General features: G+C 39.6%; 1 protein-coding gene across 17 annotated transcripts in view; it reads left to right on the top strand.

The window, feature by feature from the left end:
* Positions 1-2,829: 2,829 nt before the first annotated feature.
* smoc1 (SPARC related modular calcium binding 1) overlaps positions 2,830-18,110 on the top strand; it is a 33,045-nt gene continuing 17,764 nt past the window's right edge. For 7 of the 17 annotated variants that reach the window (XM_081721537.1, XM_081721538.1, XM_081721529.1 and 4 more), the window contains exons 1-5: positions 2,830-3,176; positions 12,604-12,769; positions 12,899-13,000; positions 16,178-16,290; positions 16,772-16,871. In XM_081721537.1, coding sequence (XP_081577663.1) covers positions 3,075-3,176; positions 12,604-12,769; positions 12,899-13,000; positions 16,178-16,290; positions 16,772-16,871 — 583 coding nt within the window. In that variant the 5' untranslated portion in view covers positions 2,830-3,074. Of the gene's footprint in view, positions 3,177-12,603; positions 12,770-12,898; positions 13,001-15,114; positions 15,550-16,005; positions 16,073-16,177; positions 16,291-16,771; positions 16,872-18,110 lie in introns of those variants that run through there. The other 10 variants (XM_081721532.1, XM_081721536.1, XM_081721541.1 and 7 more) reach the window with 3 other exon arrangements.

Genomic DNA, 18,110 nt, shown 5'->3' on the forward strand with positions numbered 1-18,110 from the left:
TGACAGTGTGTAAACAGTTGGGTGAATAGGCAGCGCAGGTGCTGGACACCCAGGGCCTATCTCAATGGTTCTTTTCACACCCGGATTCTTTCTGTACTCATTCACTTCCACAATCTTATTTCTTTCCTTTATATTTTCCATTATATGAGGTGCTGTAATGATGAGGCAAGAAGTGCCCAAATTTGTGTGTTAGTTTCAGATGTGTTGAGTGTGCACACACAGACGATACATGTTTGGGTATTTGTGACAGAGTAAAGATATACCTGGATGGTCTGGCCGAGAGGGGCTCCACTGAACCAGTGCACAGAGCCCACTGAAACCTGTACACGTTAAAAATGTGGAATTCATCAAATGAAAGCCAGATGAGAGACATTAAAGGGAGTGGCCTCTTCTCTTGACCCCACATATTTCTGAGTGCAGTCCCCTCTCTGTCCATCTTCCCCCTATGTCTTCCACCTTTCTCCTTTCTTTTGTTCTAACAAGAAGATTCAGGATAGCATGGATTAAATAATTTCTTCAGGCCAAATCCTGACAGTGGGCAGAAAATTGGAATTTCAGGGTACCAGATTTATAGCAACACATCAAGAGAAATCTTTTTTTATGGGATAAAACAGGACATTTGAAAATGTGATCACTACTGTAAGCCAATGGAAGGCTTCATTTCACTGTGCAGCTAATGAAGGGAAATGTTCAAGAGTTCATTGTGTGTTGGACTGAGATGTTACATAGTATGCTGGTATTGAAGCAGTTTGTAGAATAATTATGAGGCTGGTGAGGGTATGTGAGCCCCAGAGGGGGTAATTGTTGTTAAAAGCCTATTAACAATTAAGGAAACTTCAGTCATCGCCCAGACAGTGTGAAAAAGGCTGGACCAAAAAAAAACAAAAAACAGTCCCCTTGATCTGACAAAACCACAATAAAGCTCCATCCAGATGTCTAATTACACAAGCTGCAACTGGATTTAACAACGGTGAGAAATGCACAATATAAACTACACAGGCATTAAGGTCACTTAGCATGAAGCGGTCCTGTCATGCTTATCTTTGTCATAAAAATAATGCACATGCAATGTACTTTTGTGCTGATTAAAGGCATGCAACATCCATAGCCTAGTCATAATTGAATCCAAGTCGGCAGGGTGCCACTGGTTTGGATTGCATCTACAGACACCTGCTAATTTTCTGCCTGCTCTTTGTGCTCTAAATAGACAGTGGACAGCCACTGAGAGGGCTACTGATCTACTGAGAGGGCTGGCATGATGATTGGGCATCAGCCTGTTTTTTTTTGTTTTGTTTTGTTTTTAAAACTGGGCCCTTTATCTGTTCCATCTCCCCCTTGTCAGGCAGCTGTTTCAAGTCAGGCCAAGTGACAACACCAGACTGTATTGGCAAATGTTTCTTCAATGCCAGGTTTCACACTCTCTCTGTAAAGCTCTTGCATCTTTATTTGGTACTAGGGCCTGGTTATGGGAGAAGGTGGAGGGGAGAGTGGATACAGGACATAAAGTGATCTCGTTAACATTCCATTAGACACTCCTCTTCCCCCTCTCATCCTGCCTTCCCCTCCCCCAGAATAACTTCACGCAGGTCTGGCCAGTCCAGCTGGCACAGTCAGGAATAGTGCAGCCCAGCCAAGCCTCCAGGGAGAGATCGGGCACATCCCAGCCCTCTGCTCCTGATAGCAATACCAAGCACAAGCTGCCCTGAGCTATACACTCAGGGCTTGTCTTGAAAACTCAGCTGAGATCACTTTTGACTGACAAATCCTCCTTCCCTTTAATTTTCCAGTCTCCTCTCGCTCTCTCTCTCTCTCTCTCTCTCTCTCTCTCTCTCTCTCTCTCTCTCTCTCTCTCTCTCTCTCTCTATATATATATATATATATATATATATATATATATATATATATATATATATATATATATATAACAAAAACACTTACAACACAAAACTATTACAGCCACAAACATACACCATTAAATTCTTCGGACTGTGACAATTCCATGGTCTTAATAGTTGTAATTACAAGCCTGTTCAAAGATGATCACTAAAAAGCCTTTCACTTTCATGACCTACTGAATGATGAGCTGTACAAAGAGAGGACCAAAGAAAGGTCTGCTGGAACTGTCAAAACCTTTTTGCCAAAGGCAACATTTCTCTATGTGTGTGCGCTCGTTTGTTTGCATGTGTGCGTGTACGCGTGAGGAGGGGATTTAGCAGGACACCTGCACAAAACTCAAAGCCCCTTTTTCTCTGCTTTGCACTCTTTTAAACACACCTACCACTCACACAAACCCAAAAGGTAAAGAACGATAACTATACAAGTCTAAGGATCGATTTCCCAGAAGTGATTCCTACTAAACAATTTATTTCACAGTGCGCAGTTCAACCCCAAATTAATACCCAATCGGGCTTTCTTTTACACTGTTTGCTATTGTCGATATGTTTCCGTATTATAATACTTTGTGTTATAATTTGAATAGATAAATAAATGTATATATAAATACTATACTACACGTACATATCTAGCCTATTAATTAAAGCGTCAGCTATAACCCAGGGCTGAGGAGAGCGCATGTGTTTATTTCTGAATGTACGAGATATATATATATATATATATATATATATATATATATATATATATATATATATATATATATATATATATATATATATATATATATATATATATATATATATATATATATATATATATATATATATAAAGAGTGCGCTCGTTGGACATTTATAGTGTCAATCAAGCTTTCTAAGCCCACCTCCCGGGCTTTTAAATGAGTCCCAATGGAAACTAAACTATTCAACCTGTAGCTATCGCAAGGACCGTATGACCTCATGCAGTGGATAAAGTTTGTTACTATGGCGATCATCAGTTTGTGAGAGTGTGGGCGCATTCCTGGCACTATGTGAATATACACCATTATACACATACAAAGAAAAACCCACTGAGGACGAAAACTGGACACGAGAACACAATTTTGGATTTTCTCCTGCAACTTTGGGACTTCTGACACTTTAGCGTTCTGCTTGTTCAAAAGTGACTTTTCAACAAAAGAGGACATGTTTTCCCACACTTGCATCCTTTTTGTATTTTTGTATTCTTATACGCTACTTATGATATTCCTGCCACGGATCGCCGCGCAGAAATCGAATGGTCCGCGGGTGAGTGAGAACCAGCTCTCTGCAGTTTCAGATGCACGCTGTCAAAGTGATGTTCCACTTCAGTTTGATAGAACACATCAGTGCGTGTTTTTGTGACCTGGAATATAGACTTATCACTGAATATTTCGCACGCTTTAATTTGTCACGTGATCGGGTGTCCGGCCTTCGTAGATCTGCGTCATTGAAAGTTGTCAGTGCCTGAAACCAGAGGTCATGTTCCTATTTTATGTCTACCTGCTACCATTTGACCAAAAGGAGTAGTGTGGCATGAGCTGGATATTAATTATTCAAGTTATAATGGAGCCATAATAAATGGCTTATAGAATGGATTATAGAAAAATAAGTTATCCTATTATTGCTGATGAAGTTTGCCTAATTTGGCCCTTTCCATAAAGCATCATTAATAAGCCTACATAAATTGATGACACACAATGTCCTGATCATATCATTAGTCTTTATAGAATGCCCTTGATTTTCATGTGTTTCACTCATAACAGCTATGGTAAGAAAAAAAGATTTAATCTTAAAATTGTTTGAAATTGTATGGAATTACTTAATTTATGGAATAGGCTGAATAGTACAGCTGTGTGTGGAAGGAGCCACATTGTCCTGTGAGTTTGTCAGTGATACTTGAGTGCACCCATTGCCCCTTTGTCGTATAGTTCCTTTGCTCTCTTTGCACCCCTCTGTGTTGTAAGAAAGGAGTGAGACATTGCCTTCCCTGCACAGCATTTTATACATTTTCAACAAAGACAACATTGTGGATTTCTTTTTTCCCCCTCTCACAGCTGAATCAGTTGGTGGGGGCTCGTGGTCCTGAATAGTACCACTATATGGTTGTATTTAAAACCGATACTTTTCCCTTCGCCAACCTTTGTTTTTCATTCATTTGTCAGGCTGTCATTTTCTGAAGTGAGAAAGTTTGAGTCATGGTGATGAGCTCTATTCTTTTGCACTTCACCCCCACCCCACCCCACCCCACCCCCTTTTTTGCTTCTCCTTCCTTTATCCCCTGTAGTCTGAATCAATGATATGACACTGGCCAGACAAAACTCTAAAATACAGCCCAGTTGCAGCATTTTTTCCATCTGAGAGAGGGAAAGAAACCTCAAGTACCTGACAGCCATTCAGATGCAAGAAAGATTTGGCAAAGACTGTCCTGTTGGTAAATGTACATTTAGTGGTCTGCAGAAGAGCAAGAGAAAGAGTGAAAGTGAATGAAAATGAAGAAGAAAGAGCAGGAGATGTAGTATGAGTGAAAGAACAAGACAAAGTGCATGTGATTTGTGGATGGCATAGAGTGACTGCCATACTTGTGGTCCGAGGAGGTGATGAATCATAGATGAATCTGTGATGCAATGACAGACTACACTGACAATAGTAATGTACCATCTGTATGTGTCCCAAACTATTATGCTGTTTTATTAACCATTATTCTAGCAATGTGTATTGGCTATTGAATAACATTGGCCATGTAAATCTGCAAAGATAAGCATCAGGTTTGAATGCAGTTTTGCCATGCATTGTGTAGGCTAAACATTGCAGTAGGTTATTACTGGGTTTATAACAGGTACTCAGAGGGAGTCCCAATTAATTCACTATATACATACAGTGTAACACATACTTTACTTCAAAGATAGAGCATTGCAATAGCACTGCAACCAACTCACCAATTTAAAATTGCTTCACATTTTATGTTTAAAATATAAAAACAAGGTCATAAAGACATCTTTTTTAACTTTTCCTGATCTAACCTCGGTATGATATACATTTACTATATTTGCTTTTGGCACTTGGTGGACCTCCTGAGACAGGACAACACTTGTAACAGGTGGTGTGTGAGTGTGTGTGTGTGTGTGTGTGTGTGTGTGTGTGTGTGTGTGTGTGTGTGTGTGTGTGTGTGTGTGTGTGTGTGTGTGTGTGTGTGTGTGTGTGTGGTTGTTTGTGTGGGAGAGAGATACGTGGATGTGCTCTATAACAGAGCAAAATGCTGAAACATGTCCACAATACATTCTCCCTGTTGCGTTTCAGAGAGTTTCAAAAACCACCCTGGTGTAATCATTACAGGAGGTCACAGGGGTTTATGATATTAAAAAAAAAAACACCCTCATGTAATCATTACAGGAGGTCAGGAAGGTTATGATATTAAAAAAGACTAAAGGTAAATGCTTTAAACATTGTCCTCCCCTTTGCTTGTCATTAAGACTAACTTGTCACGGCAGCATTGGCCAGGGAATGGAAAGCCTTAAGCCTCCGTGTTGGAAGGTACATTTGGACAATTACTGAACTAACAGAATTGTACGCATTATGTCTTGCCAATAAGTCAGGGTAAAAAGCCTCTCTTGCTGTCTGAGGAATCCTAATTTTCCAATTCTCCATGTTTAGGCCCTCTGTTTGAGATTACTGTCACCTTTCGTTTTTGAGATTGTGCAGCAGAAGAAAAGAGGTCAGGCTTACACCAAGTAGTGAAGCATCTGAGGGAAACAAACTGGCCACTGAACCATCCAGCACAAACTGATAATGTATGAAGGCCACCCGAATGTGTCCCCAGTTGTTTACCGAGTCCTGTAGTAAGACAAACATGACCCTTGAGTCTGTGTGGTGTCAGAGTGCCAGCAACAGTTAACAACGAGAAAGCAGGACAAAAACAGTGCAGAGTGTGCTGAACATCCAAATCTTAGCTAATTCAATTTTATTGACATAGTGCTTTCAGCAGCACACATGTCTCAAAGCGGTTTTGCAGGTCTAGGCCAAGGCTAAGGACCAACCCCTCAGGCATAAGGAAGAAAGCTTTGGAGAACCAGACTCAAAAGGAAAACCCATCCTGCTTTGCAATAATAATAGTTAACATTATTATGGGGACTAATTTTTAAATCTCTAAATCTGATCTACATTTTTGGTTATTTGTAATCATTGTCAGTATATATAAGCATGCAGGAAACATAGGTTATTTCTCTAAATATAGTGTGACAGAACATAAAGTCACACTCCTTGTGAGCAAACCAGAAAGGAAACATTACAAAGCAAAAGGCAGTGTGTAGTGTTTCTGATTTATATGAATATGCAAGGGGTTGCATGTCTATCTGCAACATGCATTCCATCTTATATAACCTTGAGAGATGTTACTTTTGCTTGGAAGGCACTCAGCTGTAAAATGCATAAAATAAATGAAATGACAGTAATTCAGTTGGCCATGGTGAGTACATCTAAAAATTTGATTTAAAAAAAAGACCTCAGTAAAAGAATCACACATATGCATGATTCAGTGTTTTTCCCATAAGGCTGTAGAAATCGGTACCATCACGAATATTCAGGTACAGCATCCATGCATAAAACTGCTTGGTCATGTGCCTATCAGAAAAAGAAAGAACCAGATGACCTGTTCATGAAAAAAGACTTGTAGATATTAGAAAAGTCTGTAAGAAGCAAAAACATGCTAGGTAGTATCAAAATGCTTTATGATAGCTGCACCAGTTAGGGGGATATTTTGAAATTGAATATAATTTTTATTAGAGAGTTTTTTCGTGCCTTAGTCTATAAACTGAGGCTAGCTTTAATCTGCCAAGAAAACTGTGCCTTGGTAATCCAAGGCACAGTTTTCTTGGCAGATTAAATTACTTCCTGTGGACAGATGCTCTTCACAGTTACACAAATCCTTACATTCCAGTTCAGAAACACATGTAACTGTACAAATGCAAAGTAGTCACATGGTTGAAGACACATGGTTGAAGACATATCGCATATTTCTGTAAGCAGTTGATTACTTGATGCTGGACAGATACTTTGTATTGAGAAGAGAAAACTCACATCAGGGCAAGGAAGTTGCTCATGTAAATAGCTTAAATTTGCAGTGACTGTTGGAGATGAGCTCAGATGTGGGGGAATGCATCACCCAAGCCTCGTAAAGCTGTGTAAAGAGCAAACAGAGCCAGGTGAGTCTATGCCCCATGCCAAGTCTCTATTCTTCCAGCCTTAAAGAACAGTGCCTGCATCTCTATAGTTCTTCCCATCTCTCTTTTATTACAAGTGCTTGTGTGCATCTGAGATAAAGCCAGAGACAGAGAGAGGAGAGAGATAGAGAGTCTGCACACATGCCCGCGTTACATATACATATGTGAGTCCATCAGAGCATCACCACTCATAATCTGCTATGGCAAACAAAGGTTTAATTACATAAGACAAAGTGGAGGGAGCTGGGTAGCTATAGACCAGTGCCAGAGAAAGTGAGAGGGGAGAGGGGCAGGCGACGGAAGGCAGTGCTCCTTGTGTGGGCCGCAGGCAGGAGTGTGTGCTTGATACACAATGAGAAACGGCTGGGATTTGGATAAGGGAGGCTTTCTGACACAGAGAATGTGTTCTGGGTCAGTGCTAAGGCATTTTGCTGGGGAGAGATAGCAGTGGGTATCAGCATAATGATATGGCACACTGTGGGAAATACCGTAGAGATTGCCAGCCTCCCAGAGCCTTCAATTACAACAGGATAAAAGCGGGGCTTTTTTTCCCTCCTCTGTAGTCATGAGAAGCATATCTTGGCATATTTATTATTTATTGATGTATTTCTTAATTGTAGGGCCAAGCCATGCTTTAGGAAACATTTCAAGACACCCAATTTTGCCAGAAACAGTTGGTCAACCACAGTCATCCACCTTTTCAAAAGTTAGTGTCCACCTGCAAGTAAGTGACCAGTGGTGAAAATCACTTTTGTTAACACCTAAACACACCACACAAGAAAATCTACTAAAGATGTACTGCAGAAACAAGGGACATTTGAATAAAAAGTTGTCCACATACACTGCACATTTTGTGCATTTTAATCACTCTCAGACTAATACATTGCAGAATCATTGTCCAATCAGAGTGCCTCTTGATCTGCTGTGATGGCTCTTCAGTCAAAACAGATGTACTCCATGGTCAATTATAAGTCTTTTTAATCAACATAATTAATATCAGTCCGGAACAATAGGTTTAAGGCATCGTTTTTAACTACAGGTCTGAGCTTGATATTCTCATGTGCTAGTTAATCATAAGCTACTGTGTTTTACATGGAGCTCATGCATAGGCTTTTTGTCTGCCTGTTTGACTTATAGAATGTATCAGAAAAAGCTAAATATTTCACAGCCAGCATAATAAGTTTTAATCTCCCTCCCCAACATTAGGCGCATAGCAGTGGTCAAACGGTTCCTTTTGCTTTCAATGCCAGACTTTTCAGCTCCTCTGTGTTGTTGCATATTTTCTCATATTCCTTTCCATCAGAAGACTCAAATCCTTCCCTTCTGCCCAGTGCCTTTATGATTACTCAGGCACACATCATGAGCTGTCTTGATTATTCTTTAGTCAGATTGGCTGTTACAGTTTGAAACATAAATAAGATTATACAATTTCCTCTATATTCTGAAATCATTTGTTCAATAATTCCAGAAAAGAGGTTGTGGCGATGGTTGTGTTCTCTGACAATTCCTTTCAGAATCTGTATGACTACAGGGTCTGGCAGCATTTAAAGATTCACTATGGTTCAGTATGTGTTGCCCATCTTCCCATTACAACAGGAATTTACAAGTGAAAATTCACAGGAATCCAGATAAACCAAGAGGAATAATCAGATATAAGTGGTTAAGGTCATGGATTGAGGTTGCTTTTGCTGCCATAGCTGTTCCTACAGGTTCATTCATATGAAATCCACTGAAATCTCACTGACTGACCAGGACTTCTCTTTTCTTTGGACTGGGTTTCTCATGTCATGCCATTTGCCAGTTCACACTGACTGGCATAAATGCAAAACAACATCCTGTTTTTCTTGAAACCTTATGTACTTCACTACAGTTTTAAATATGTCCCACATCTCTTACTACAGTAGAAGAAGGGGGGGAAAAAAATAAATAAATAAAAAAATAAAAAATAAAATAAATAAATATATATATATATATATATATATATATATATATATATATATATATATATATATATATATATATATATATATATATATATATATATATATATATTAGGGAGCTTTTTTTGCCCCATTATCTTTGCATTTGCTCCATCTGAGGGTAACAATCTCTTCACACACAGTGAGCACAGTGAGGAGCTTTGGCACTTTATAGCTACCACACCACTGATGACTGAATGACTATGCTGCCAAGAGTACATGTGCATCTGTGTGGAGGCTGCATTCCCACCCCATATTTTGAGCTCTCCTGCAGTGTATTAAAAAATGTCAAACTGATATTTAAGCATTAAACACTTTTACTCATCTGTGTAGCCTGCCTTTGAAAGAATAATTGCTGTATTTTCATATTGTCTTTCAGCTGTAAATTATCATCATGTGCAGCTTAAAAATCTTTGAAATGTCAAGCTCTTTTGAAAAGCATTCTATGCTTTTATCTCTGATCTTTCAAGTTACTGATGTTGACATTTATTTTTTGAGGTTCTGAAAGACTTCTTCCCTCTTTCCCAAAAATAAATTAATGTTTATGGTGTAGATAAATAAGCTGTAAATAGTTTGGGATACTCTGAGAAGTTTTATGCTGTGCTGTAATGCAGTCTAAATGAGTCTGTCCAGCAAGAGAAAAGTCAATGGCAGAATTCACTTAATGGTCATAGAACACACACATTACACCACAAAGGTGTCGAAGTAGGTTGAGAGTCCGTGAAAGGATACCTCTTCTATACCTCTGGAGTTGATTAGTTTCAGAGTGAAAAACCTATTCAAATCTGAATCTGTAGTTGTAGCTGAATCTATACCAGAGTAAAATGTATTTCTTTGCAGTGATGGTAAAATCCTGCATTTATATACTTGTTCTACAAAAGGGTTGAATTTTATTAGTGTTATGTGAACTGAGTAGGACATCTCAAAGGATTCTTAAAATGTTCACTACTAAAGTGGTTTCATTCTGATATTATATGACAATATAATATTTAAAGAGCATGTCTAGGTTTTCCAAGAGAACTGTCAACATTAAACTTTAATTAAGGATTGCCACTCTGGCACTGCTGAAGCTCCAAACTTGGTTGATAATTGGTGCCATCTGAGACACTCATTTTGCCAAGGACTGTTAGAAGTGCATCTTCATAGTTTGCCTCCCAGTGTAAACCATGGTTCAGCTTCAGCTTTGTTTTTGGATTGCTTTTGCTTCTGGGGATGCCATCTGATTTGAATTTCCAGAATGTTAATCACAGGAATTCACTTTTATCAGAGGGTTTCATTTGGTTCTCGCCACTCTGTAATTAGTATCTCAGTTTGCTGAAGCGCTGAGATTTATGGTGTTATCTGGTAAAGATAAGCATGCTGCTTTTTTGTCTTACTGGAAGCCATGGCAGGGTGATGGCAGCAGAATAGTCAGGTAGAGAATTCCTTCGGAGGCACCACTAGTGACTGCACGGTGCGCATGAAACAAAAAATGAACTTCAAAAAGTTCCGTCCATTAGCAGCGCAGTTAACAGCAAATGCTGTCTGTAATAAATCTGGATTGTGGTAAGTCAGAGATAGTGACATTTCCCATGAGGTGTCCCCCCAAAACCTCTCTCCCTCACAGAAAAGTGAGAGCAGTCATAAGATGGTAGATGAAAGCTGGCTGTATTCTTACTCACCTTTTTGAAACAGCTTGCTTCAGATACTGCATTTATAGCCTAGTGTTTAAACTGGAGAGACTTTACCCAGAACAATTCGGCTTGTCTCAATAAGGCTTTCAGGCTTTCTTGACTGGGTTTTTGAGTAAAGCCTGTAAGAAGATATAAAAATGAAGAGTGAAAATGTGGCAAGTAACCTCCCACCCCAACTGTTGCCACAGCAACAGCAATTTAGTTTATTTACCCTGTTTTCAAAAGATTGCTTCCACTCCACCAAGACGTGACCAAGACGTAATATCCATCATATTTACCTTACACTCAACATTATCCTTTTATTTTAGTCTTAAATGCTATATAAAATGCCATAAGGATGAAATTGCAGTTATTATGCCTTACTCTAGAGGCAGAGAAGTCAGCCAATTAAGGTGGTATGGGGTCTTAAATACCTAAATAAGTTACATAATTCTATAATTAAATACCTAAATTATATATATATATATATATATATATATATATATATATATATATATATATATATATATATATATATATATAAAACTTGCAGGGTTATATAGTTATATATAAGCATGTTGTATAATGCTGATCCTATAGGCTAAACTGGATGCTTCTCACATATAGCCACTATCATGCCTGCATACTTACAAACATTCAGAGCTGTAGGTTTATACTGTGGTTACCTAATATTATTTGTTATAGACGGATAAATATGTGATAGTTATTGGTCGGTGATGTTGTGGTAGCTCAGTGTATGTCCAGTAGTATTACTAAGAGGACAAATATCTTCACAGCTTTATTACTGATATTGAATGCTGTTTTAATTAGATTTGGTTCAAACATTCAAGAATATATAAAGTCTTACCAACTTGCTTTTTATGGGACGATCAGTAACTAAACAACATTCTCTTCTGTAGTTCAAAGCATGTGCAGGTGTGTTGTCAGAATTCAGATTTCTTGTGAGGAAAACGTCAGCTTTTTCTTTTGTTCTTTTTTTGCTTCTCTTTTCATGAGTATAACTTGCTGGCTTATGAGTTAATCACTATTCCTGCTGCATGATCAGCTAATAGCTGGATGGCAAGCGTCTGCTGCCATGACTGCCATGCTCCTGCACTGATGACTCATGGCTACTGATGACTCATGGCTACTGTGTTTCCACATCCCCCCCCCCCCCCCTCTCTCTCTCTCTGGGTTGATTTTGAATTCTGTGCTGAAATCTTGCAAAGTGAAATATGACATGCTTGTGTTGAGGAGAGGAGAGTGGTAATGCCACTGGTGTCAGGACAGTAGAGCTACAAGGAATGAGGGCCGAGCTCTGAGGCTCATTTGCAGGAGGGAAAAGTGCTGTCACTGTTCTCTATCAGCTGCCTTCCTGGTTTTTATCATGCTAGTGGATCAACTTTAGATGCAGAAAGTGAACAGATTCTGTGTGAATCTGGGAAACATATAAGCCTATGCATTTATTAACTATAACATGAATAGATATGTTTGACTGCCTATTTATTCTTCAGTTTTGTTTGGGTAACTCAATGCATCAGTAATAATAACACCATGGGTAATTTGGTTTCAGCGTTTCCAGACGCATGATTCAACTAAATGTAGCAGTGCAGATGGTTGGTCCTACTACTCGAAACATCTTAAATCCAAGGAATCCACTTTTCTCAGCTATAGCTTGCTTCGTTTCGGGAGTCAAAGCTGTGTGCTCTGCATTCTTTACTTCATTGTGTAAAAACTGTATGTGACACATGAAGGTCAGTGTATGTGAATATTAGCTGAACCTGGCCATATTTGGACAGCTGCATGTAATGAACTGTATCTAACTGTTCATGCTCCATGTGTCCAGTGGCTAATTGGGGACAGAGACAGCCACTGCGGAATCATCTGTTCCAAGACCCACGGCAAACCCGTCTGTGGTTCAGATGGACGCAATTATGATACCAGCTGTGACCTGCAGAAGGCCAAATGCAAAGACCGCACACTCAGCCTAGCCTACAGGGGGCGCTGCAGAGGTCAGTATCCACAGACCAGAAGCTTTCTTGGCATAATAACCTCCTGTTACAACAGTTTAGTCTATTATGCATAAGATGTCTCACAGGCATTAAATGATTCAGGTTAAGTAGTTTAAATCCACTGTCCAGGACTGTTGACTCTAATTTCAGGGAAATCATTTCGGATTGATCAGCCTCCCATACTTCCTGCTTCCACACTGATTCCAGAGGTTAAAGAGCTGGAACTAAAAGGTATGGTACACCTGGTCCTTACTCAGTATTGTGTAAGCCTGAAGGTGTGATGGAGACTTAAATGAGTGTTCTGGCTGCTCTGCCTAAGAGTTTACTCTTTGGACTGGTGGTCAGAGCTCATATTTACCTCCTGTCCGACCTGGGTTTGAGTCCTGGGTAGGGTTCCTGCCTTCAGCTTTCATCACACATGGTGTCAGAAGTGGGATGGCAGTGAGGACATTGGGAGCATGCCCCATGTTGATGAGCCCTGTCCTGCTGTGAAGGGATCATGTAGCCCAGTGTGGGGACCCCTGATGAGTGGCATGGGCATGACCCTGATTGGAAGGGCAATTGTGTGCACATGGACAGTATCATGCACAGGGGCACTCCTGGGTGGTGAAGTTATTGTGATGGAGACTGACATGCTCTGAAGGGGAGGATGATATGATGGAGGCTGTTCCTTAGGAAGGTTAAATGGATGCTCTGACTGTTATGCCACAGAGGTGGCTTTTAGGTCTTGTGGTCAGAGCTCACATTTAACTCCTGTCAGACCTGGGTTTGAGTCCTGGGTAGGGTACTTGCCTTCAGCCTTCATCACAGAACTGCCTTTAGGCAGTTCATTCCTTTTCTGATAACAATTACATTTCTGTTTGTTTTTCTGATTGATTTTCTGTTTTATGACAATACTTTTCCATCTGCCAGACCAAAGTTCCTAACATGCCAATAGGAATTGAACCAGTGCCTTTATTTGAGCCAGTAGCAACAGTAGGCATATATCCCAAAGATAATAAATGTTGCAATACTGTACTGAAGCACCTTTTTGAGTGGCGTAGGCTTTCAACCCAAACTCCCACTCCACTTGAAACTAAAGCATTAATCCAGCAGATTGGATTTCTTAGCAACTATACTAAATGATGCTAAAGGATAATACTAATAGTGTTGAATTAAATATTAGCATTTAAGTAACATTGTACAAGACATATGTTCCCTTTTTATGGGCTCACCAAATTAATAATTCAGCTCTTGCTCTCTGTGTTAGAAGAAAACAACCAAATATTAAATTGTGCTTGCAACTGCTTGTGCTTGTGATATCTTGACCTTGTGTAGGTGCAAGGGATGGAAATTCTGCATTTTATATTATACCTTAATACACATGTACAAAGAAACAAACCACAAGCTACATTGTTTAATATAACATTGCTCCAGATGGTGCATACATGCTTGTTGGTACAACATTTTGGGGGGACTTGTTTTCTCTGACTTTTGTGTATAGATGGAAAGTAATTCACATTTCTTTGTCATAGTGACAAAAAAAATAGCTAAATGAAATGTAGTTGCTGTTCACATGGAGTAGATTTATTGTATCGGTCTCTGAAGTAACTGAGTCAGATTATGGCAGTATAAAGGAAGGTGTACTTGCATTAGCTATTGAAGCTTAACAGTACAGGTCTCAAGATGTATAGACTAGATCAGTTAAAACATTAGAACACCACAACACAGTGTGGTTTGCTCTTTATGCACATTGGTATGTGTATAAGTATATAAGGCATTTAAACAAAAGGAGGCTGAAATCAGGGACACAAGCAATATCTAAAATGTACATTGAGAAGCTTATGAAATGTAACAAGTAAAAAAAAAATCCCTGAAAATGAATAAGTAAAAAATAAAAGTAGCTAAAAATTACTGATCACTGACTGCACATTTAGTTTTTGTATTTTGATTTTCCCCTATTGCACATTCAATGAGAAAAGTCAGTGAAATGAGAAAAGGCAGTGAAATCTAATAAAATATTATTACTATTGCAGACCAAAAGCAAGAAAGGTTTTCTTATAAAGAACTGCTTTTAGCATTTTGTAATCTCTGACAATGTTTTCTGGGCTTATACAAGTGGAATTCATTCTCTTGGGAAAACAGTAATCACAAAAATGAATGCAGCTGAATTCAGATGACCCATTTAAGTTATCATTAACATCATTTTAATCAATGTGTTTATGCCAGGTTTCAATCATGTACCAAAGTTGTCATCACAAAGCTTAGGGGAGTTTCGTGTGTGTGTGTGTGTGTGTGTGTGTGTGTGTGTGTGTGTGTGTGTGTAGGTCATTTTACATCCCCATTGCTTCATTCCCATACTTATTGAAGATTGAAGGCTGGATGGACTGCCTTCCCTGGGTTCAGATCATTCTTCATCAGCTTCACACCTAACTGTCGTGGCCAATATAACTGGCAGCTTGTTATCCGTTTGGAGATAACTTCTCCTGCTGTGTGCCATTATGCTTAATCAAGCAGTAGTCAGTGTGTATACTGAGAGTAGAAACCTACTTTCCATCTTGCCTGTGGGCCTGAAGTATCTCTTACAGTTTTAATCACTTCAAACACCTGTTCAGTCATTAGGGTGAAGGAGAAGGGTAAAAGAAGTCACACTTAGGTACACATGTATTGTGAAATTCTGTGTGTTTCTGAAGGTCAACTAATTTCCTACTTACTTAATAGTTCCAGCAAATGATCCTCATTTGTCTTTCTGTACATGCACGGTTATGTTGGTACCTTAAAATTCTCCAAGTTGCTTACAGGTGTGTAGATGTGTTTTTTCTTGGGTGGGAGTTTAGTTTGCATGCACACATTTTACCTGCAGTCTAGCAATTTGTAAGAATGTGAAAAGAAAAAGAAAAAAAACTGAACAGAGACTTGTTTGTTTAACAGTGAGAAAATTAAGCACTATTATGGTAGTTAGGCTCTCTTTTCCCTGGGATCAGTCCAGGACTGTGATCCAGGGTTTAAGTGTTGTTTATTTGTCCAAAATGACTGGCTACTCACTGGCCATGTGTTTCTGCTCAGTGTCCAAGTGCTTGCATACTGGAACGTCATGGCCTACCCCAATTAAAACCTTCTAGTTTGTTAAAAACTAGGAATTTTGTCTATTCCTACTTTGCCAATGTATTTAATGCATCACTATGATTTTTTAAAAAAGCATCATGTCTTTTGTGATGGTACATGATTAATATTTTATTATAATATTTGTATTACAGATTTTCTAATGGTCTCCCAATAGCACCCTGAAAACCATGACACTTGACATGGCAGACAATATATTAAGTACATATCACATATATTCCAGTGACACAGATGCTGTATGTTTTAATGAAGTGTGTCTCGAAGAGCAGTTGCCTGAGAGTGAGTTTAGCTGCTTGTATGTTGCAGAAGCAGGTCAGTCTAAGTGCCGGGTGGAGAGGAGCCAGGCACTGGAGCAAGCCAAACGGCCCCAGGAAGCTATCTTCATCCCAGAGTGCAATGAAGATGGCACATTTGCACAGGTCCGACAGCACTTTCTACCACTATGCTCCACATCTCACCTCTGACACCCACAGGCGTGCAGGACTCTCTGTACAGCACTGTACCCTGGGGAAAGAGTCTTCCGAGATTTGCCTGCAACCTTGGTCTGACTCCAAGGAACGTTGTGCTCATCTGTGTTTCTCATCAATAGCTAAACATTGGGATCACTTTTGGAAAAGTGCACCTTAAGTCACTTCAGAGACCTGTTCTGCCCACTGGATCCATCTATGCAATAATTTGTCAGAAAGGCTTGCCAAATCCACATTAGCTGTCAGTGAATATTGTGAGCTATTTTTCATCAGTCTGCCTATATCTTCTGTCATCTTCAGCTTCATGGAGGTCTCTTTGTGTATGTGTGTGTGTTTGTGTGTGTGTGTGTGTGTGTGTGTGTGTGTTTGTGCACATGTGTGTTTCTGTGTGTGGGTGGATGTGTGCATGCATATATGTATGTGTCAATGGTAGGTCCAGTGCCACACTCTCACGGGCTACTGCTGGTGTGTGACCACAGACGGCAAGCCTGTCAGTGGCTCCTCAGTGCACAACAAGACCCCAGTGTGCTCAGGTACTCCAGAACGTTTGTGTCTGTGTGTGTGTGTGTGTGTGTGTGTGTGTGTGTGTGGGTGGGTTTGTGTATGCATGAACATAGGATAGGATGAACATGAATATGATAGTAGCTTTGATTTAGTTTAAATTGGAGTTAATTCAGCTAAATGTATTGTGTTTGGGTGTGTGTGTGTGTGTGTGTGTGTGTGTGTGTGTGTGTGTGTGTGTGTGTGTGTGTGTGTGTGTGTGTGTGTGTGTGTGTGTGTGTGTGTGTGTTAAGAGGTATGTGTTCTGTAGTGTAGCAGCAGAGATCTGTGCATCAAAACCAAGAAACCTATTAGACTTTCTTTGATCCAGGTTCTGCTCTTTGTTTGACTCACCACGATGTTAAAGGCCAGCTACTTCTGTGTTTATTCTACATGTCCTCTGTTTGTGCACTGTGTCTGTTCTTGATGGATGTCTTGGAAGAGTTTTTCAAACTTAAAATGTTCAAACTTGTCTCTCTCTACTTTTGCCCTCTACCTACATCACAATGCTTCTTCCACAACTGCCCCCCCCCATCCCACCATTCAATGCACATACACACACACATACACACACACATACACACACACATGCACACACACATACACACATATGCAATTTGCTTTCTGAGGAAGATACTTGATGTGAGAGGAGTGGTTCTTTGTGAAAGTGAATGGGAAAACTTTACTGTAATGGCTATAATTTCCCTACTGAAGATAATACCCTGGTCTCCTGCCAGAATTAGATTGCAGTATGATTAGGGCACCTGTTTCTAGTCTAGTTTGTTTGTTTGTTTCTTTCTTTCTTTCTTCACGTTTTTACATTGTGTAGTTACGGGTTACCTCACACTGACCTGAGCTTCCGTGGATTCCCCAGGCTGTTCGTATGGTTGGTCACTACTCCCACATTGAGCCCAACTGTGTCCAAGCATAGACACACCATTGAAACCTGTCATAAAATTTGCTCTTCAAGCTCCTCAGGAGTTGTCAGACTGAATATGTTTTGCTTTGAAGTTAGGACTAAGCCTCACTACCTGTTGCCCTGTTGTCCTGCATAAGATTCATTAATTTCATTATTGTTTCTTGAAAAGGTATCCTGTCACACTTTTGTCTATGAGCTCCTGAAGACGTCCACACTCTTTCAGAACTGTGTTGTTTTTTATGACTGATTTTAAACTAGGTCCTGTGAGATCTCACATTAATTATGTTCTGCCAATGATTCATTATAAATTATA

Source organism: Electrophorus electricus, chromosome 10, assembly GCF_041902795.1.
Source record: "Electrophorus electricus isolate QZ-2024a chromosome 10, ASM4190279v1, whole genome shotgun sequence".
In the NCBI taxonomy this organism is placed as follows: Eukaryota; Metazoa; Chordata; class Actinopteri; order Gymnotiformes; family Gymnotidae; genus Electrophorus; species Electrophorus electricus.